Source organism: Ahaetulla prasina, chromosome 1 (assembly GCF_028640845.1).
Source record: "Ahaetulla prasina isolate Xishuangbanna chromosome 1, ASM2864084v1, whole genome shotgun sequence".
NCBI classification, from domain to species: domain Eukaryota; kingdom Metazoa; phylum Chordata; class Lepidosauria; order Squamata; family Colubridae; genus Ahaetulla; species Ahaetulla prasina.
Window position 1 is genome coordinate 132,507,203 of NC_080539.1, and position 21,821 is coordinate 132,529,023.

Below are 21,821 nucleotides of genomic sequence, written 5' to 3' on the forward strand. Positions count from 1 at the left end.
TCTCAGTGGCCTTTTTTTTTTTTTTTAGTATAGTTGTCTTACCACTAACCAGCAAGTTCTACATTTCTGAGGTCCTCTTTCACCTCTCAGTCACTACAGTACAAATAATCCTAATCAAATTCATCCTGTTTTTCATGACAATCCCATCAATAAATTTTGCAATGGACCATATAGTATAAGTTTTTATGAGTAACTTTACAAAATAAAGTGTCAGGGTTCCGAGTAATGCACCCATTGAAATCAGAACTCCGAGGCAGGGAGATTGCTCAAGGAACATGTTTATTGGATATATCGTATCAGCACAGCTGGTGAAAACCAACTCTGACAGTTCCCTTGGTTTTCACCTAATTAAAAGAGTAAAACTTCCCCCTCCCAGGTATCACCGATCATATTGTCCAATGAAGGTGGAAGGCAGGCTCCTCTCCTCTTTCAACAGCCACCTGTTTCAATGACCTTGGTTCCCACAGGAAAGCTTTTTGTTTTGACTGTAGCTGGGCTATCTACTTCCCCCCTCCTTCCCGCTTTCAGGTTTCATGGCAGCTATGAGGTAGCACAAGATGGCTTAAGCCAGGTTCTCTTCAGAGTTGACATAAAGCACAGAGTACGATAGTAAAATACACACACATATTATCATTCATCTTCAAAATATGCTTTTGAGTTTCACCATTGGCCTTTCGACTATCTTCTTACTGTGATTCAATGTCTGATTAACATTTCTTAACCCAGATAGTGTAATTAAGGTTTGACACACTTCACTGCAGTGGCTTCATATTAGGGCCTTCTCAGTAATGAAATTATCTGATAATATTTCTGACATTGTGTCTCTTGGGGGTCTTGAGTTTAATGGCTTGTAATTATAAACATTTAATTCACAACCTTTGTTTTCTTCATAGGCCCCAGGATACAAAACAAAAAATAACAAGTTAGCATCTGAAAGGCTGAATTCCAGAGACCATGAAGGTTTGTGATTTTTTTTTTTAAAATGCATTTTTAGTAATGTCTGGGCAGCTCACATACTTTTATGTGGCTCATTAAAACTTAGAATCAGTCCTTCATATGAGATTTATTTGCCTTTGCTAAATTAAAATATGTCATTTAAATTATAGGCAAATTTTTTGCAGCGATATTCAGGCTTATTATGTAGTGTACCACATGCTATGCTTTTTATTGATTATTATGTGCCATCCTGTTGGTGTCAGCTCTTGTTGACCATGTAGATACTGTATATCTTCTTCAGGATGATCTGTTCCCAGCCTAATCTTTGAGGTACAACAGTGTACCCATCGCTGCTGTTACTGAGATTTCACTCACCAATCCATCCCTTCCTGTATTTTGCCACTCTTAAAGCTTGTCCTGTACACCACTGAATTTCCACTTTAAGTAACCTTACATTCCTTTCATGAATGCAGTTTCTACAGGTGCTTTAGGAACAGGACCTCTTCTAACACGGGAGCTCAGTGGAATCTTTGAGGAAGAAGGAGGACAACCACAAAATCCATCTTTTTCTTCCTCAGAAAAATATGGAACATTTTAACTGAAGTTTATCTCTTTTTTTTAAAGGCAGAAGCTGCAATTAATTCCCTCAAAACTGTTTAACTTCATAGCATCCCTATCAACATAAATGCAATGCTAAATGTAATGTATTTAGTAGATATCCAGTGTTTATATGCTAAATATTTTTGTTGCTTCGTTGTAAGTCAAGTCCATGTATTACAGGTAGTCCTCGACTTATGACTGTTTGCTTGGCGAGTGTTCAAAGTTACAACAGCACTGACATATGACGGGTCCTTGCACTTACAATAGTTGTAGCATCCTACAGTCATGTGTTTGCCATTTGCTATCTCTCCAGCCACTTTCTAATCAGCAAAGTTAATAGGGATGCCAGCAGGAGGTCATAAGTAATGGTCATGTGATGTCTCACTTAATGATCATGAGTGATTCACTTAACGACTGTGGCAAAATGGTTGTAAAATCCAGTGCAGTCACATGATGCCTCACTTAATGACAGTACTGTTTAACAATAAATTTGTAAGTGTAGGATTAACTGTATTGATAAACTATCCCAAAATTAAAAAGGCATCAGGGTGACATACTGTATATGGTCAACAATATAACAGCACTTCAAATGTAGTAATTGCAAAATCAGACTGTAGACCCCAGAAACCTATCCAAAACTTATAATGATGTTTCATAGTTGTCCTTTTCTAATCTTATCTCCACCATTAATGGCATCAATTACATTTTTTTTAAAAAATTGTCACTTAAAACAAAATGACTATTCAAAATAAAACGCATCTTTCCTTAAAGTTTCTTTTAAAGAACGTGACTGTAAATATCAAGCTGCCTTTAGGAAGAAATATGTTTGCTGTTATCTTTAAATATATAAGTTTCATAGAATAGAGAAACTGAAATGCAAATACGATTGCTAGTTCTTCATAAGACTTATCTTCCTATCTATGGGGACATTTAGGTTTAAACTAAATAACTCCACAATCAAAATGAGGCTTCAAAATACTTCATACACTTGATGCAAGTTGGCAGTAATGAATGTGTGCCTGTTCACAAGACATAACCTGGCTGCAACAGAAAACCATGCCTTAGATGATCAACCTCAGTTTTACTAGTTTTGAAGAAGCTCAGGTCTAATGAAATGGATCTTCTCCTTTAACTACACAATTAAAGCCACAATTACCTTCGAATAGAGGATCATAGAATGAGAGCTCTAAGCGGCAAGGTTTTACAATGGTTTAGCATTCCCTACGTCCTTATGCTCTGGCAGATGGTGTCCTTTAATGCTCAAGTGTATTTCTGCTCTGGGTATAATCTATGTACTCTTAACCATCTTCCTTTCTATGCACAATTAGGCATTACAGCTTGTCTAAGCAGTAAAATGGCAATTGCTTTCGAAAGACGTTTACCTCTCAGAGCCTATCTCTTTAAAACAGGGGTCCCCAACCTTGGCAACTTTAAGCCTGGTGGACTTCAACTCCCAGAATTTCCCAGAATTCTGGGAGTTGAAGTCCTCCAGGCTTAAAGTTGCCAAGGTTGGGGATCCTGCTCTAAAACAGGGATGTCAAACTCAATTTCATTGAAGGTTGTGTTTCACTCCAGAGGGCCGAGGTGGTCGCAGCCTGGGTGGGTGTGGCCTGCTCAACATCACTCGTGTTGGGGGCGCCTGTGGTGGCCTGAACGCTCTGCCAGCGAAAACGAGCTTCCAAGTTCCGTTTCTGGCTGTGACAGCCTCCTGCAACCCTCTGCCAGTGAAAACGGAGCTTCACCTTTTCCAGGGTGGCCCTGCAGGCCCGATCTAAGCACCCCGTTGGCCAGATCCAGCCCACGGGCCTTGAGTTTGATACCCCTGTCCCAAAAGGTAAACTTCACTGGATATTCTCTAGTGTCAAGAAAAAATTATTCTTGCGGCCATTTGTATATGCTGTTGCTACTTTGGGGGTTATATTAAGAAGATGCCAATATCCCTTCGCTGCATTTTAGTGATTGCCCTGACTTAGTAGCCCTAGTTTGCTGCATGAGGTAAGAAGTTGGCCTCCCACTGCAGGTGTTAAGATACAACCATGAGTTACTCTTATGGGACACATCTAGAGGTACAGTACTTCATATATATCAAGCACCCATCTTGGCTATGTACTTACAGTTCCTTATTAATGTTAATTTTCGATTGGCTGATTGGTTTCAGAGCTATTTTCTGAGTGTTTATTCATACCAGTTTCTACTCAAATGGCAGAAATAATGTTTATACTTTAAACATGAATTAATTGTTCCTAAGCATAATTTATCATTGGCCAGTATTAATTATAGAGTATTTGGAGAATATTTTGTATTTCAATAAAGTCATTAAATATGTTTCTGTATCTCTAGTTAAATAATTTTTTCTATTTCATCTGAAAAAAGTATCTATTTTTCCATCTCACTTGGTTATTTAGAAGAATGAATGTTTTTTAGATATTGTAGCAACATGGAAATATTTTTAACATCTTAGGGATTTAGATTCTTTTTTTTCAAATCACATTTCTCAATGTAGCAGAGCAAGTAACTACTAGCTTTGTTTATTTGTTAAATATTGTTTATATCATAATCAGTGGCATTGTAGGAAAGTGCATTAGAACTTGAGATAAAAAATTCTAAAAGAAAATGTCAATCCTTCCATAATTCCAATTTTCATTGTCTTTTAATTTAGCCTAATATTTTAAAGAACAGTTTGTCAAAGCCAGATTACTTTAATAGCAAACGTTTTCTACTTATCTGCTATAATTGGTATATCATTCGGGGGAAGGGGGAGCGAATCTAAGTGTCAAAATTTTCCAAGCATTCCCATTCTTTTTAAAATAAATATTGCAGAAAGATCAACAGAGTGAATTTATTTTGTTATAATTTGCAGTACACAATCAAAGTTATTTGACAAAGTACTTGGAACAGTTTAGTGGGAAATAAGCCAGAGATGAAAAAGATACAATTACAGATGAGAAGAACATTTCCAAAGTAATATTGAGAATCCTGCGCTGTTCAGAGAACTGCTAGTTGTATGCAGACTTAGAATTGCATGCAAAATTTAGTTACTGCTGGTCGACATATGTTTCAAGAATACATAAGGGAATAGAAGCTGACACAATCTCTACATTGTACAAAATTAACCATGACATATTTCTGCATATTTGAATGCATGCCTAAGTATTTTGTACCATTATTTACCAAATGAAAATAAGAAAACTGTTAATATGGCAGGTACAGAAATTTGGGCACCATTCTAACTGATTTGATGCTACTTTTTCTAAAACTGTAAAGTTGTTAATGAGATAATCAGAAAGTGGTTAACTTGTCAAATGTATTGTACATTTAGCCAGGAGACACCAATTCCACAGGTGAAGAATAGTCTGACTCTTCTAACCTGTCAGGTTATAAATGTTCTATTTATTTTTACCAACTAAGGGCTCTAAGCAGGGATCTGAGTGTGTGCAAATGAAGATAATTCACATTACAAGGAAGAGGAGGATTATACTAAAATCTTGAAGTGCTTTCAGATAATGCTTTACAGCTAAAAATATTGTTAAGATACAGACGTTACCGTATTTTTTGGAGTATAAGACACTCCAGAGTATAAGACGCATATCAGTTTTTCGGGAGGAAAACAGGAAAAAAAACCTCTGCCTATGCCTACCAGCATCCATCTGTATTCATCTAGGTAGCGTCCTTGAAGCAAACAGCCTGATAAGCTTCAGCAGGTTACTGCATCCTGATTTAGCACAAACAGCTGATTGGCAGTTGGATCAGCCTCCCAGAATACCGCCAATCAACTGTTCCAGGGTGCGGGGATAGCCAGAGACTATCGCCGTTTCCACATGTCGCGTTTTTGGCCTCTGCGTGTCGCATTTTCTGCCAGTTCCAGGCGGCAGGGATCGAAAATGCAATGCATGGAGACCAAAAATGGCCCAAGGGTGGGGGCTGGCAGATGGGCGGGGCTTCAGCAACATTCAGTGTATAAGGCGCACTGCAATTTTCACCCACTTTTGGGGGGGGGAGTGCGTCTTATATTCCGAAAAGTACGGTATATGGAATTGTTGATAGCAAGGTGAGAACTAGAAGCCCAAGTAAAATCTCTACTAGAGTTGAGATCTGCACTGAACTCACAATCACAAGAAATAACTTAAGAATTATTTCAGAATTTATTTTATGCATATACAATTAGCAAAACAATCTTTAATCTTAAAATAAAAAAATAGAAAACAGCAAAACCCGGACAAGGAAAAGAAAGGAAAAAAGAAAGGAAGAAAATCTATTATATATTACACTTAAGAATAACCACTGGTTTATGAAGACCTACTGGAAGGTTTCTCTGGAGTAGCTGCTCTACATAACAGCACTGAATATACAATGGTTATCTTCATGGAAGAAGGAAAACCTTTTTACTAAAATTATCACAAAAGTCAGCATCTCACGTATCAAAACAAAACCTTGATAAGCTATACCAACATGGGATGAATTTGGACAAAAATGGTGAAGCATTTGAAGAAAAGAACACATTGTTGATACAGGGATGGCTCTATTATATTTGGAGTTGTGTTGCACCTGGAAGCACAGCAAATATTGTACAGGTGGAAAGAAAAGATGGATTCAAGTAAATGTTAATGAATTTTAGAAGCCTTCTACCTTTAGTTAGAAATTTTAGCAAGGAAATTATCTAAAATTATCTCCAAATCAGGCATGATCTCTTGAAGGGAAAAGAAGGGATAGTTCCCAGAACTGAATAATATTGACAATCAATCATGTAACACACAAGAGATATATTTCTAAATTCTGCAAGGAAGAGTAGGAAAAACACTCTAAAAACAAGAATAGACAAACTGTTAGCTATTTGGAAGCTGTTCTGACAAAGGTGATGCTACAGTAAACATTTGGTAAACATTTGCACATATATATTTAAGTATGCAATTGAATTTTGTAGACAGTCATTGTGTTTAACTTTGTATTATATAGAAGTTATGTCAGTTTCTGTTCATGTAGTACACTGAAATATTAAATTTGATGAGCAGTACCTAAACTTTTGCATAATACTCTATCTACTTGGTCATGGAACTAGGGTTGCTTTATTTATGAGATTGAGAGTAGATTGATGTATGTATATTCCTCATTTAGCAAATGCAAGCAAATATGATGGCCTGCAGAGGTAGAATAGCCATCACCCAAGACTCACTGTACTTTGAAACCACATCACAGTTGCACAAGTAAATATATTATCTGGAGGTCTACCTACTTTTGTATCTTGGGGCTTTCACATCACAAATACACAGGAAGCAACAAGTCTCTAATTTTTTTTCTGTTGAGGAACTATCATTTTCATTCATCTTTATGCTGAAATCTCTGGCCAGATGTTGGGGGCAAAAAAGAGATGCTGTATGCATCTGCCAAACATATTAATACAATGTGTATTTGAAGGAACCCCAATCAGGTTAATTGGCGATAATGGCACCTGCTCATTAAATATTATATAGAAAACAATGTCATATCTTTTTCAATTCAATTCCTCCTATGATGGGAATTTAGAAAATTTGCATCAAGGTGCCAACCCCTTACCAACTGTTATCCCACTATAGTAACCAATTGATGTAACTGCAGACACATCTAGGACAATCAGATTAATCCAAAATATTAAAGAAGTATTACAACAGCACTCCTTACTAGCACTGGTAATGTTACCTAATTGGGGTAATGAAATGTCTACAAGAAAACTAGCAAGCTCGGAGAGCAACAAGGACCCCCTCAAGTATTATTTTAAAATATGGTCATCTGTTTTAGCCTTAGCTATGATTGAGGTGCTCAACACAGTCTATACAGTAGTTTTACAAGACAGTACAATTATAGAGGATTCTAGGTTTGGCTGGGTTTCCTCATTCTCTCTCATTTTTTGAGAACTACTTTTCCTATCAATATTTCTCCATGCTGCATTTCCTCACATAAAAGTTATTGTCATTCTTAATTAGAAGTAAAACAGTTGGGGACTGTCAATGGAGTCATAGTTTCCATGCAAGAAATGAAACAACTTTCTCTTTTAATTGCTATTCCGAAAAAAAAAATCAACCTCCCTCTCAAATTTTAACATAAAAACACTGCTGATGTCCTGCAATGCCTTTAATGTAGCCTCCCACTGAAACCAAAGGCACAAATGAACCAAGGAAACAAGCTGGGTGTGATCTGTGATGAACATATATTTAAGTCAAATCCTTCAAATCAAGCTCAGTTTCTGGTAATATCATGTAATCTTTTGTAGCAGCAATATGGAAGTGGTTTCCCACACCTTCCTAGTCCTGGTATTCCCTGATTCTCATCCAGTATTAATTAGGTGTTATCCTGATTAGATTGTTGAGATCAATCAAAGTCAACTAAACTTTGCCACCTAGCTGCATATATATCTGGCATATGCCTCTGAATTATCTAATACACTATGAAAATTAATATCAGTTACATTGATACATGGAGAGATCTTTATGGATTTAACATACAAATAAATATTTTCTTGCATAACCAATCTAAACAGGGCTTTTACTATGGACTCTACAAATTCTATTCAGCCTTTGGAGGCTTTTCATGAGACCCACCAGAAGTTCTTCTGTGCAAGCCTAATGCTTTGAAGGAAAGAGAGAGAAAGAGCAAGATTGTGATAGGGCAAGTGATGCATATTCCTTTCTTCGCAACTGCCCCCCAACCATTTGCATGATTTCTGATTTCTTGAACTTTATAGCCAAACCAAAAGGATACAAACATCCATTTGGATTCAAAGCCCCCTAAGTGGATTTACACTAATGACTTGGCTTGCATTCCCTTTTTTATTCTCTTCTGCTATCTTTATAATTTGGAAAAGTTATCACTGGTAGTGAGATTGCCTATGGAATGGAAAGGAGCAGTAGAAATACTTACTGCAAGCTGAAGAGCTTTCACTGGTGAAATATATTTTTGATTTTGACAAATCTGATCTTGTTGATTATCTTGATGGAGTAGACAATTGTCCAAGTTTAGCCGACAGTTTAGCCTGTCAAAGCTGCCTACATTTGAACTGCTGCATTAGGGTCTGAGAATCGTACTTGCACATGGGAATCATAAACTGATGATCTCAATAATCTTAAATATAGTAAGAATATTGCTTAGATTTATAAATATGTTTTCCTTTTTAAACCCATTCTGGTCAAAACTTAGTAGCCAATGTAAACTCAGCTCATTCTTCTTTTAAAATTCTTATTTGAAGATTTAAAAACCAGAGCTGAGAAACGGAATTTACTCTAATAAAGGAAATAAACTCTCTCCTAGTGTGGTCTGTATTTTTTTTTATTAAGTGACATTTCTTAATTTCTCTAAAGATCCCAAAACGGAGATAACACCAAGATTTGTTATGCTGACATTAGGTTATTTTGCAACATCATCAATCAAAGGCAATTTAAAACTGTCTGAAAGACATAACTGCTGTAAGTATTTTAATTACTGTTAAGGAAACCCTGCAGAAAAGAAAAGCCCACAAAACCTGAATTTGGGATTAGCAACAAGAAAAGATCTATTAGATTAGGAGAGAGGAAAAAAACTTGAACACTTTGAAGTTAAACAATTTGAAGCAGCATGTTGTAACAAGAAATGCCAGGGTTTCTGCCATTTCATGAGGAGTGAGGGGGAAAAAATCTACTTAATCCATATTTATTTCAGTGATGCATAGAAGGACAACACAGGTCCCCATATTCAAATTCAACTTTGCTGGCATAATTCAGGGAGTTCATTTCTCTGATGGCTCCAGCCATAAATATCTGCAGATATATATATCCTGTTTCCCCCCAAAATAAGACATCCCCTGATAATAAGTCCAATTGGGCTTTTGAACGCATGGCAATAAGGCCAAATGCTTATTTCAGGGTTCAAAAAATAAAAGACAGGGTCTTATTTTCAGGGAAACATGGTATATATTGAACCATCTCTATGAGTTATATTTCACTTTGACTGAGAAAGGATTCCCAAAACAGTTATGACAAAAAATTAAACATGAATTGTCTGAAGGAACCTGTTTTGTAAAAAAAATAAAATAAAGCAGTTTAATAAAGAAGACAAACACACACATGCATAACTGCTTAAAAGTGCATCAGACCGTTTCAGTTCGGAATTGCTAAAGCACTTTAGGCTCAAGTTTTTCTATATTCCATATATGACGCCCGGCGATCTACCTTAAGACACATTTTCCCAAAATACTTGTTTGCAAGTGATGTTGAAGGGTTATCTGTCACCTTTATAGGAGTCTACTTTAACTTCTGTACATTAAATATTAAGAACATTAAGGCCTCACAGTTCTAGTTAGCCTAGTGTAAAGAAAACACGGCTTCTTCTACTTTGTGGAAACTCATTTTTCCAGATAGTATCTGGGAAGTGTGTTACAGAAGATAAAATGCCATTTTGGGTAGTACTAAACTACATATTGGTAGTATGTTATGCTACATCAGGGATTGTGGTCTCTAGTTCTCCAACCACTGCTTGACTTTTACCCCATAGCACTGACTGTGTTAGCTGGGGTTGACAGATGTTGGAACCCAGTACAATAGGAGAGACGTAGATTTACCATTTCTGCTCTATATTACAGTATTATTTGTATTATCATATGCTGGCCTAAAGCAAACAACATACTTGACTGAAAGAAAAATTTAGATCTTGAGAATGAATGAGCTCACTACACAAATTAAGACATCAAAAGTACAAACTAAAAATCGACACATTAGTAAAATCGGTTTATATTAAACATCTCTACATGATTATGGAATGTTAAAAGTTCCGCTGTACTCAGAAGGTGCAAAATAACTATTTATTTCAACAAGTTCTGCAGCATAGCAGTTGCATAAGTCGGCCGAGCTTGTTTGCTCTCAATTGCATTTTGAAGATACTGGATTCCACCGCAGCGTTCCCAAATCTCTTCAAACTGCCGTGGCAAAATTTCAGCACCTCGCTTACGAGTCAGGCCAGTTTCTTCAAGATTCAGCTCACACATCTCCATGTCATCCTTGCCTGGAATGAAGGAAACACCAGATTTTACAAAAGTTATAATGCAAGCCTACTTTTTTTAGTTTTGGACACATGCAAAATTGAGAATAAAACTATAGCAAGCGCTAGCTTCTTTCCCAAACATATTGCCTTTAGAAGAAAAGACCTACAACTATCCAAATTCTTGTAATTCTTGTTTAATTCTCCAGTCACCTATATCTCAAATACTTGGAATCTTTAAGACCCATAATGCAAGAGGAAATGTGAATTGACAAAATAAGTTGTAACCTAAACATCAACTTTGTATTGCAACCAGTTTTGATAGCAGGAAATAATAATAACCTGCAGGGATGAACATGCATTTCATATCAAGAAAGACATTGATTTTATATTTTTATCATGTTTTATGTTTATAATATGTAAATTTCTAGGAGTAATTTTGGAGTATCAAAACCCAACACATAAACAAATGTTAATCTACTACTTACTACTTCTCTCAAGGGAGAAGCTGGAAAATTCATTCATTCATTCATTCATTCATTCATTCATTCATTCATTCATTCATTCATTCATTCATCTATTCACTGTTCATCTTATTATCCAAAGGAACTTTGTTTATTTTTCAGATTCTTCTGAAAGTGAAGTCAATCTTTTTAAATAAAACAATATTTTGCTTTGCAATATAATTCAGATCTTGATTTACCTCTTGTCAATAAACAAAGCCTACCTTTCCAACTTTATTTAAAAAAATGAAAACGAAACACATACTAACCAGCTACTAGCAAAATGGGTTGCTTATCAGGATGAAGTTCCATTTGACGAGCAATCCATGGTCCATCAAAGTGAGCATACCACCAGCCTTTTTTCTTATTCTGAGGATCCTTGTATTGATCTGCTGGGCGGATGAAAGGAATTCGGAAATATCGCTGTTGCCGATTCATTTCAATCTCCTGCTGCTGTCTAATGGACAACTGACTTGCTGGATTCTGCTGAGCTGTAAGGAATAATTACAGTTAAAATTTGTAGCTAATATCAAAACCAGTCTTCATTACCATCACCTTTTTTAAAAAGTCTGTGCAGAAAAGTAGGACAAGTTTGAAAATACTTTCAGTAAAGACAAAATAGTGAAAGAAGATCTTGCATTGCCCACATTTTTTGAAATAACATGGATTTAGTTTCAGCCATGGAAACAAATGTTTAGACCGTGGATCCCAGCTGAGGAATCTATTTAATTAAGGAATCTATTCAAATTAAGTATGCTGGACAAAAGAAGGAGGAGAATTTCAAATTATTAAAAGTACACTATAATCCTAATGGCAAAGGTCCAATGAATACATTTTTACAATTTTTGAAGTGTAAGCCACTCAGAATTATTGACTCAGATGGGTGACTATGGAAATCGAATGAATAAATGAATGAACGAATGTCTATGTAACACAGTGCTGGAATATAATTCTCAAAGCATATTTTTTGGAAAGAAAATGGCCTCCCAATCTGGGAGAAAAGTAAAGTGAAAGGATGTGAAAATAAAATAAGGTGTCATTATAGATGGAGAAAAAAGAACCACTTGAGTCATTTGCAGATTGGTAAGATGTTTAATTTAATAGTTGGAACGGTAAAGTATGTGATGGGCAAGAAACACAGTTGTAGTTGATTGGTTGGAGACTGCTGGTTCCTGTATGAGGTAATCTATGTGATGATTGGTTGTTGTGGGTGTAAAGGGGGAGTTTCCATTTTTTGTCGCCCTTTTTTTCTGTGTGTTCTATATGCTCTGGGATGTATTTGACAATTTACCTCATGATATTAGTGTGTGCGCCTATCTTGTCTGCTGTAAATATAGATATTAAATATATTTATTCATATAAAGCATATAAATTTATTCATATAAAGTTCATGTCAGCGTCTCTGACTTCATTTGTACACCTGCTGCGCAATTCCCTGACACAGACTCACATTAAAAACATTTCTGACTTTTCAGGCTTCAAGTAGGAGATTTCAAATGCAAGGTTGTTGTGGACAATTGCAGAGAAAGCAGTTCAGTTATTCATGAGAGAACACTTTTCTTTCTATTCCAGAAGGATTGACAATGAATAATTTTAACCACAAGCTAAATAATTATAAATAATAAATCTGGTTTTAGTTGAATAAAGAGGGATAAAGCTACAGCCGCATCAAATGTGTTTATTTGCCCTCTTATTTCTAGATAAGCTGTTGATTACTGGAACAGAAAAAAAATGTTCAGAATATTGTGTTTATACATACAGAAATAGCAATTGTTTATCCTGCTATAAAAGGCAATATCTGTTAAAATATTTCTCATCATTAATATCAGTGGACATTAAAGCAGCTCATCCATGAAAAGAAAATGGGTAAAAAAAGACCTTTTTCATATTAACCAGCCTTTGGTCATAATTATATGTTATTTGACATGACAAACATAAGCAAAAGCCCACATACTTTTATTTGTTTAAAAAATTGTTTTAAAAAAATGAAATCGGTTTTCAATTGATGAATCAATTCGCCAGGAAATCCATCATTTTCAATACATCCTCCGGCTGCATTATGCAGCTAATGGAGACTGGCTACCCATCGCCTGAATTAACATATAGGACGGTGTCCATCTTGAGCTCTTTGCTTGGTATGTAGAGGTCTTTTTTTCCTCATTCTCATGCACAGCTGCCCTCACCCAAAAGATAAGCAACATAATGAAGAAAAGTGCTTTCCTCACAAAAAGGCAATTATTTTCTCTCCCTAAAACAAGTTCCTAAGTGTTAGGTTCTGTTCCAAGTGTTAGTTGATTAGTACCAATTTCAATGTTTTGCTACAAGGGGAAAATATTTTCTCTTGGCAGAAGAAAGGAATTAAAATTAAAACAGTATACACATTTTTATTGAAATAAATTATTTGTTTCTATAAATAATGCCAAAATTCTTAAAAGAGCATGAACATTCCTGCTGTCCAATGTCTTTACCAACAATTCTTTAATTATATTTAAAACAGACCGTATGACTGCTTCTAAAGAACAAATATAACTGTAGCAAAACACAATTGCGTTAGTAAAGTGGGTTCTATTTCCTCCCCTTTTTTCTAATTAGATGAAATAACTCCCCACTTACTTGAGTTGTTCATAAATGGTGCAAAATCTGAAAACAAAATTTAATACTGAGCATGCGAGATAAAACGAGTCCATTGATCAATGGGGAAAACTTCCTTTTCAGGTGTACAATAAGTTGTGTCTTGATGGCCATGATCGGCCATCCTTTGGAATACATAAGAAACCAATGGAAGAGGACAAAGCACTGTTTTTAGTTAAATGTATGCAAAGCCCAAAAAGGGCTTTGCATGCAGGGCTTCAAATTTTTTTTAAAGAAAAGGAATTTTGCCAATATCAAATATGGAGGGGCATAATAATTCCATCATTTGCATACAATGCCATCATAAATTGTAACCTAAAACATATAACGCCATCTAGGAAAAACTACAAAGGAAAACAATAACTTTAATAACTTACTTCTGGTTGCCTAAGGTGGCCTCTTGTTATCTCAAGGGCTATTAGATACGATGACTATATATTACATTCATTAAAGAATCTATATACCTTGAAATAGTAGTTCTCAAGAAACAAGGGAAAGTATGTTATTTGTTCCTGTCCTGCTTATAGATTACCTACAGGTCTGTAAGTGGGGATAGAATGCTGGATCAGATCGGCCTTGGATTTTTTCAACAGGGCTCTTATAGATAGGTAAAAACAGCCCAGATCCATTTCTCAGAATCCATGCTATATCCTAGTTCCCATTCTCCCAAGATTCAGTCTCATAATCTGAGTAATCTGGTCTAGCCACTTGAGATAATTCTCTGCACCCCAAAATCTCACTCTATCTCAGCAATGTAGGTCAAGCCATTTCTTAGGAAAAGTCCATTTGGCTATCCCGTGTACTATCTGATACAAGCCACATGGTTCCTTAATTTGGTTTTCTAAAATAGCACAGCTTCTTCTTCTTTGAAAAACATGGAACAATCTGAGTTAGACATGCCACAACAAACACTCTTCTATTTGAAGATCATGCTCTGTACCTCCTGGGGCCAACTATGATTATGGATGCCACTGTGTCCACAAACCTTTTCCACGGTTCCTGCCAAGCGCTGTGGCCCAAGTGACTTTTATTTAAACTATTGTGATAAGAAGAAATTAAAAATTGCCTGGCTAGTAGCAAAACAAAGCTACAAACATCTGAATGGTGCTTAGTTAAGCATCAATTGCTACTAAATTAGCAATATACTACTATACTTGTTTCTAAATAGCAATGCTCTATTACTAGCTTCCTTCATTAATCCATCATATTTAGCCTGGCCTTTTATCTCACCCCTAGAACTGAAACTATCTCAACCTGCAATCCATCCAATGCTGTTGGGTGAGAATGCTGCCCATGAGACAATTTAGTCAATGCGGCAAAAATAAGCTCCTCAATAATCTCTTGGCACTTTTGCTCACAAGGATACTTTCCTTCCAAATACACACACAGTTTTGTATGTGCGTGGGGAGAGGAGGGGTTAAATTAAGATTTTCCCTTACCATAATCAGTCACTGATTTGGGAGCCCGCTGTTCCATTTCAGTATTGCGTTTCTTGTTCTTGGCCTTCCAGGCATGATAAACCTTAAGCCGCCTATGAAATTCTTCTCTGCAAGCTGCCAGCAATTCAATATCTTTGATCCAGGAAAAGCACCGGGGTGGAATAAGTGAGAAACAAGTGAAAAAAGCAAATAGATGAATATGTTTATGAATTTGTTGACATGGAAAAAATTAGTTCACAGATCCTTATATTTACAGTATGACACACATATATACAGGGTGCATAATCTGGTAATTTGTACAAAAAAGAAGGATAATTTTCTAAAGCTTACATTCATAAAATATCCATTTTGTTATTTTCAAATGTTATCTAATTATTCTGCTATTTCAGAGGCTCTTTCAGAGATCAAGAAAAACAAAGGCCTCTTCCAGCTTTTGAGGCTCATAGTCAAAATGGTATGTTTCTTTCTGAGACATTAGAACCTTTATTTTATTTGGTTGATGTTAAATGAACACATATATATTGTCTAAATATCAGATTCCCTTTGAGCCTCAAGCTCAGCCCAATTGATCCTCCCCTTCCTGCTGGATTGATATATACAGTAAATGAGGAAAAGAGGGTTTCAGTACAGAGAGCATAGCCATTAGATCCCTATCCAATGAGATCTGCACTAAATTACATGGTGTAGAGAAAGCTGCTGCCTCAGAAGTTACACAAAAGTGTATGTTTTGTGATTTTCTATAAAGCCTCCTCTCCCCACATACACGCATACACACACACAGAAAGACATCCTGCCAAGCTCTGAAAAAGTCAATATAGAGATATCAGGATTTGGGGGTTCTCAATTTCAACCCGATTAATGATTACTCTGCTATTTCAGAGGCCCTTTCAGAGATCAAGAAAAACCAAGGCCTCTTCCAGTTTTTGAGGCTCCCGCTCAAAATCAAAATTAGGTGTGTGTTGCTTTGTTTTTTTCTGAGGCTATTTTGCTGTCTGTGTGTGTGTGTGTCTTTCAGTGTGTGTATCTGTCTTTGAGTCACTCTTGACTCCTGGGGGACTCCATCAGTGGTGGGATTCAAGTAATTTAACAACCGGTTCTCTACCCTAATGATTTCTTCCAACAACCAGTTCGCCAAACAGCTCAGTAAATTAACAACCGGTTCTCCTGAAGTGGTGCGAACTGGCTGAATCCCACCACTGGACTGCATGCAGTGTTTTTATCAACACTTTTGAAAATGGTTTGTCATTGTCTTTTTCCTAAACTGAGGGAAAGTAACTGACTCAAGGTCACCCAGCTGGCTTTGTGCCCAAGGTGAGACTAGAACTCACCGTCTCAGAGTTTCTATCCCAGTACATTTATTAAACTAAAATGGTTCTCAGTGAGCCAATATAATATCTATCTGTCTAATTGCTGCCTATTTAGGAACTGAGTAGCTCAGCACCTGCTTTGCCTGCAAAAGGTCCACTGTGTAATGCCCATCATCTGCAAGGAGGGATGGAAAGCTACTGTTGGACAGCTTGATAATACTGGCTAGACAAACTAATGGATTAATTAGAATAAGGCACATCCCTATTGTTCCCTAATTAGGAGATTTAATATCACATCCAATTTAGTATGAGCATGTTTTTCCTTTTAAAGAAAAATAGGATATGTGGATGGATCTGAACTAGTATCCTATCTTGGGGAAAAGAAAGAAGAGTTCATTGTATTTAATAGGTCTCTTGGTTAATCTGAATCTGTCAATCTTGAGCTTGCTAGAAAGAACTCCGCAAAAACTAAGAACATCTGATACAAGCCGTATAAGCAGACTACAGCCTTCCAGGTTCTTATCTTCAACACTTCCAGTGACATCTGAACGAGTGAAAGTTTTCAGGTCCATGAATTGCACTCAACTTTAAATGTAAATGGTTAATATTGACAATAGACCAAGCAAACTATTTAAAAGTTATTAGCAATAATCATTTTAGATTAAGTTTAAATGTAATGACTTTGCATTATATTCAGTTAATTAACCCTGCTGGTTCTTACATGCTGCTTAGTTTTGAATGCTTCACCTTTCTTTTCTTTTGACATATGGAGCTGTTTGAAGTAACTTTGCTCAAGGCATTTTCTCCTTTAGAGCTGAATAAAGAATTATTTAGTGATTCAAGGTCTTTTTTTTTTTTAAAAAAAGAATTGTAACAATTCATTATATAGGCTTTCAAAAGTCTGTGAGAGAGAAAAAAAATCCAAATATGAATGTATCCTGACACTCCCTACATTCCAAACAGGACAACACTCACCACAAGAGGTATTGATTGTATCTCGCAGGTCTGCATACTTCCACTTGCTAAGGTCATGCTTTTTAATGCCAGCTGCAGCTTTGGTAGCTTGAACTGAAGGTCCTCTAAACACATCCAAAGAAACAAAAAATATAGAAATATTCAAGAAAGGAACGATTGAGGTCAAGAATGCAAAGTGGAAAGGAGGACTCATCAAAAAAGGCAGGTGCAAAGATCGGTAACATCCATCACATGCTTCTTAGGCATATTTATTTAAGAGAAAAGGAAATTTAGATTGCAAATTACTAATTTACAAACTAATCATAAACATCATCTGAAATGACTCAGTTTCTGAAACTGTTTTAAACGGTTTCCGAAAAAAACAAATGGACACATTATGTGAAGACCTAGTTCACTATGCAAAGGACTAATGTTGGGAAATTAAGAATTCTAAATTTGGGGATGTTTTACATTGCATCCCAGTTTTTAAAAAAGAGAGAACAGATTAATTCTCTCTAGAGCAAGATAATAGCAAAACTTTATCAAAAAGTAAATCCTATTCATGCAATTCATAAATAGTGCATGTGAAAGGTGAATTAGATTCACCTTTCTAATTTTAAATAGTGAATTAGAAAGGAAATGGGTACTAAAGTAGTGCAGTGAATGAATCTTGATTAGAATGTATATTTTTTACATAAATGAATTAAATGGAATTTATAAGTTAACTATTAATAATAATATTTTAATTATATTTATTGCATTGCAATAAATTAATTATATTTATTGTATTTAAAATAATATTTTAATTATATTTATTGCATTGGGTGATTAAACTGATTTCTTTCTGGCAATCAATTACACCCACCTAGATAAGTATTCTGACATTTCTTTGGCCATTTGTTCCCTATAAAAACATGAGGAATGTATGTTAGGGAGGTAGGATACAAGATTTAATGCATTATTTTTACAATATTAACTGATAACGTAGTATAACAGATACTCTGAATTAACCAGTTCTTTGTATGTATAACCTTTCAGTTATGCAATATTTAAATCACAAGCATTTGCACCTATATATAATTGATCTGATAGACTGATATCAAATGGAGTGCATTGATTGCATGCTCAAATTGTGATTAATTAGGAAAAATTAAAGTGAATTATTTTGCAAATTGCTTTTAAAGTGAGCATTAGAATAATTTTACCCTCCCACTCTCAATTTTTATAGAATTTCCCAAAAGGGAAAAATGTTTTCATACGCGGTCATTTGACACCTTGTTCCACTGAGTCTGTAAACAGAACATATTTAGGTTAGTCTGAAGTTCTCCTAAATTGGGCACTGATGTACAACATTACAAGATTATCTTGGACACAAAACGATGTTCTTATAAGATCGCCAGGAATCTGGTTTAAACAAGAGGTGTTAAACATTTATTTAGGTTGTTAAATGATAGGTGCATTTACTTTTCCTTTCTCTCACCACCATTACAAGTCTACAATCATTCCATAAGGTACTTCACACTGTAAGAAGGGGATTGGCTTGAAGTCTCGCTATAAACATCACAGAATAGAGGCACTGGAACCTACCTCCTTTCAATCCCAAGCCATAGCTTCCATCAAACAAAACTCGATGATGGAAAAATTGTACTCAAACTCATACCCAACAGAAAAATAAATACCCAGATAAACATATCTGCTTAAAAAGAAGCTGCTTCCTATGCCAAGTGTTTGGGAGAATATCTAAAAATTAAGAAAGAATGCATGTGCTCAAATGGTTTATTCCAGGCAGAGAGGCAGGCAGGCAGGAAGGGAGAGAGGGAAGGGGGGGAGGAAGAAAAAAATTTCCCTGCGTGAAAATGCTGTCTCGTTTTTAATATGACACTGATCTGTCTTTTAGGGTTGCAAGCATAACAAGAATAATAAGTAAGTAAGGCAGCCTAAATGTTAGGTAGGCTTCCACATTACACTAACAAAGAAGGTACTCTATTTGGATTTGATATCCATGTTGGGTGAATCCGGCCTCTGGTGGCTCAACAGACAAAGACAGTCTGTTATTAACACAGCTGCTTGCAATTACTGCAGGTTCAAGTCCCACCAGGCCCAAGGTTGACTCAGCCTTCCATCCTTTATAAGGTAGGTAAAATGAGGACCCAGATTGTTGGGGGCAATAAGTTGACTTTGTATATAATATACAAATGATGAAGACTATTGCTTAACATAGTATAAGCCGCCATGAGTCTTCGGAGAAGGGCGGGATATAAATGCAAATAATAAAAAAAAAACATGATTTAATATAAAAACAAAGTTTTTCTGAACTTGATGTATGAGTCCCACTATTAATTCTTCTTGAGGAACTTCTTGAGGAATTTATGAGGAACTAAGATGGAATTAATCCACACCAATATGGGTCAGGAAAATTTTCAAACGGCAAATCCTTTCATTGTAGCCTTTATTGCTTGTAGCACAGTATCAAAGGACACTATTTGACCAAGGGTCCAAACTAGGCAACTATGAGACTTGTGGACTTCATCTCCCAGAATGCTCAGAAAGTTGCCGAGTTTCAAGATCCTTGGTTTAGACTGAACTGGGATGGAGAGGCGTAACAAAATTCCTAAAATAATTTTTACTTTTTCCCTCTTTCCACAAAGTTCAGAAACTGCTCTCTGAACTAGACTCCCAAATCTTTGACAGAACATAGGTAGTACAGGTGCCAAACTAACATCTGTTATAGCATCTTCCCCATATTGGCACCCTCCAGATATTCTCTAAGACAAATCACAATATTCAGAATTGCTTATAGCAATGGCTAAAAGCTGTCCTTGCTGGGAATCTGAGGAATTGAACCCCAACATAATTGGCTGGCAGAAAGTTGAGGAAAGCTGTGGTATAGAATAGCCTCTAGATTAAGAGTGTTCAAATACAGGAAGATAAGCAGCATCATGTTATCTTAATTTAATGACAGTGTTCTCGTTATCGTCATCATTATTATACAACTTATTATACAACTGCCTTTTCCGGCAGCATCACCAATGAAGTACAATACCTGCGCAAACTTGGGTCCAGCTGAGCCTCATCGTTGATGAGCTCGGATTCGCTTTGGGCAATTCGCAAAGCCAGCTCGTGATCTCTGCGCTCTTGTTCGAGAATGGCTTGCTGCTGACTCTCTTCTTCACGTTCTCTAGCCAGCTGAGCCTCAACTTCAGCCTGCAGAGCCATGAAAAACATAACTTAACCGAAATATCTATTTTTCCACTGATACAACAGAAGGACTGTCTAGCTAGATCCAATAAAGCATGCTAGAAGCCATGCCAGCTAGGGTTTTTAGAACTAGTACTGTGAAAACATCTTAAGAAATACCAAACCAGTGTGTGGTTTGCAATAACAATTGAGCCCAATTATGTGCAAATGGTTACTGCTATTCAGCCATCATTCATTACAACCGATAGATGAAGCAAACTAAGGTTCAATCTTAAAAGGTAAAGTCTCCCTCAAGTTAATTTTAACTCCTTCATTAAAAAGAAAAAAAACTTCTTCATGAAAATAATCAGCCATTGTCTCCTGTTTTTTCTTTTCTTTTGTATTGTACCCTGCAGTTCCTTGGATGTTTCCTCTCTGAATATTAAGTACTAAATTTCCCAACCTCAAACAAGTTGGCCAGGCACTGAGACGTCTTTAAATAAGAGCCTTTTAGTTTACCCTAAACTAATTTAGTTTAAAAGATACAAAACTATAAGGAGTCCAGTCTGACTGATACTTAAAATTGCACTACAAACTATAAATTACACTAGCTGTATCAGAAACAATCTTGATTTCAAATTCGGGAGGGCAGAGGCATGGACGGAGAAGAAATTATTCTGTACAGGTAGTCCTTGACTTACAAAAGGTTCATTTAGTGACCATTCAAAGTTAATAACGGCACTGAAAAAAGAGACTTATGACCATTTTTCACACTTACAACTACTGCAGCGTCCCCATGATCAAAATTCAGATGCTTACTTATGACCGTTGCTTTGTCCCAAAGGTTATGTGATCCCCTTTTGTGACCTTCTGATCACTAAAGTCAATGGGGAATCCAGAGTCACTTAACAACATAATTTAACAAATGCAATGATTCACTTAACAACTGTGGCAAGAAAATCATAAAATGGGGCAAAGTCACTTAACAACATAAATGTTGGTCTCAGTTGTGGTCCTAACTCAAGGACTACCTGTATCATTCATAAGATATCAGATGGTCAATATCTCAAAATATTTTAATTTATCTTAAGCTGTAGCTTTTATTAATACTGTATTATATTTATTATTCTGATTATTCCTACTGTAGCATATATTTAGCTAAATAAATAAATCTCTTGGCTCAAGATTTTTAATGTTTTCCTGCATATTGGTCCACCCTTAGAAAGCTGCTGGAAAGGTAATACAGTTGTTAGCTAAATACTTTTCTGGAGTAGTAAGTGGATTTGGTAATTCAG

At 36.0% G+C, this 21,821-nt stretch overlaps 2 protein-coding genes across 3 annotated transcripts in view; one reads left to right on the forward strand and one right to left on the reverse strand.

Annotated features, from left to right (window-relative positions):
- IMPG1 (interphotoreceptor matrix proteoglycan 1) overlaps nucleotides 1-1,534 on the forward strand; it is a 78,689-nt gene extending 77,155 nt beyond the window's left edge. Inside the window, exons 16-18 of the mRNA XM_058176111.1 lie at nucleotides 529-601; nucleotides 894-960; nucleotides 1,410-1,534. Coding sequence (XP_058032094.1) covers nucleotides 529-601; nucleotides 894-960; nucleotides 1,410-1,534 — 265 coding nt within the window. The remainder of the gene's footprint in view (nucleotides 1-528; nucleotides 602-893; nucleotides 961-1,409) is intronic.
- Nucleotides 1,535-4,355: 2,821 nt separating this feature from the next.
- The window catches only part of MYO6 (myosin VI), a 116,009-nt gene continuing 98,543 nt past the window's right edge, over nucleotides 4,356-21,821 (reverse strand). The window contains exons 28-33 of one of the 2 annotated variants that reach the window (XM_058176109.1): nucleotides 20,393-20,553; nucleotides 17,371-17,474; nucleotides 15,089-15,220; nucleotides 13,632-13,658; nucleotides 11,288-11,509; nucleotides 4,356-10,539 (exon numbers count right to left, since the gene is read on the reverse strand). In XM_058176109.1, the coding sequence (XP_058032092.1) occupies nucleotides 10,340-10,539; nucleotides 11,288-11,509; nucleotides 13,632-13,658; nucleotides 15,089-15,220; nucleotides 17,371-17,474; nucleotides 20,393-20,553 (846 nt within the window). In that variant the 3' untranslated portion in view covers nucleotides 4,356-10,339. The remainder of the gene's footprint in view (nucleotides 10,540-11,287; nucleotides 11,510-13,631; nucleotides 13,659-15,088; nucleotides 15,221-17,370; nucleotides 17,475-20,392; nucleotides 20,554-21,821) is intronic. The other variant, XM_058176110.1, reaches the window with a different exon arrangement.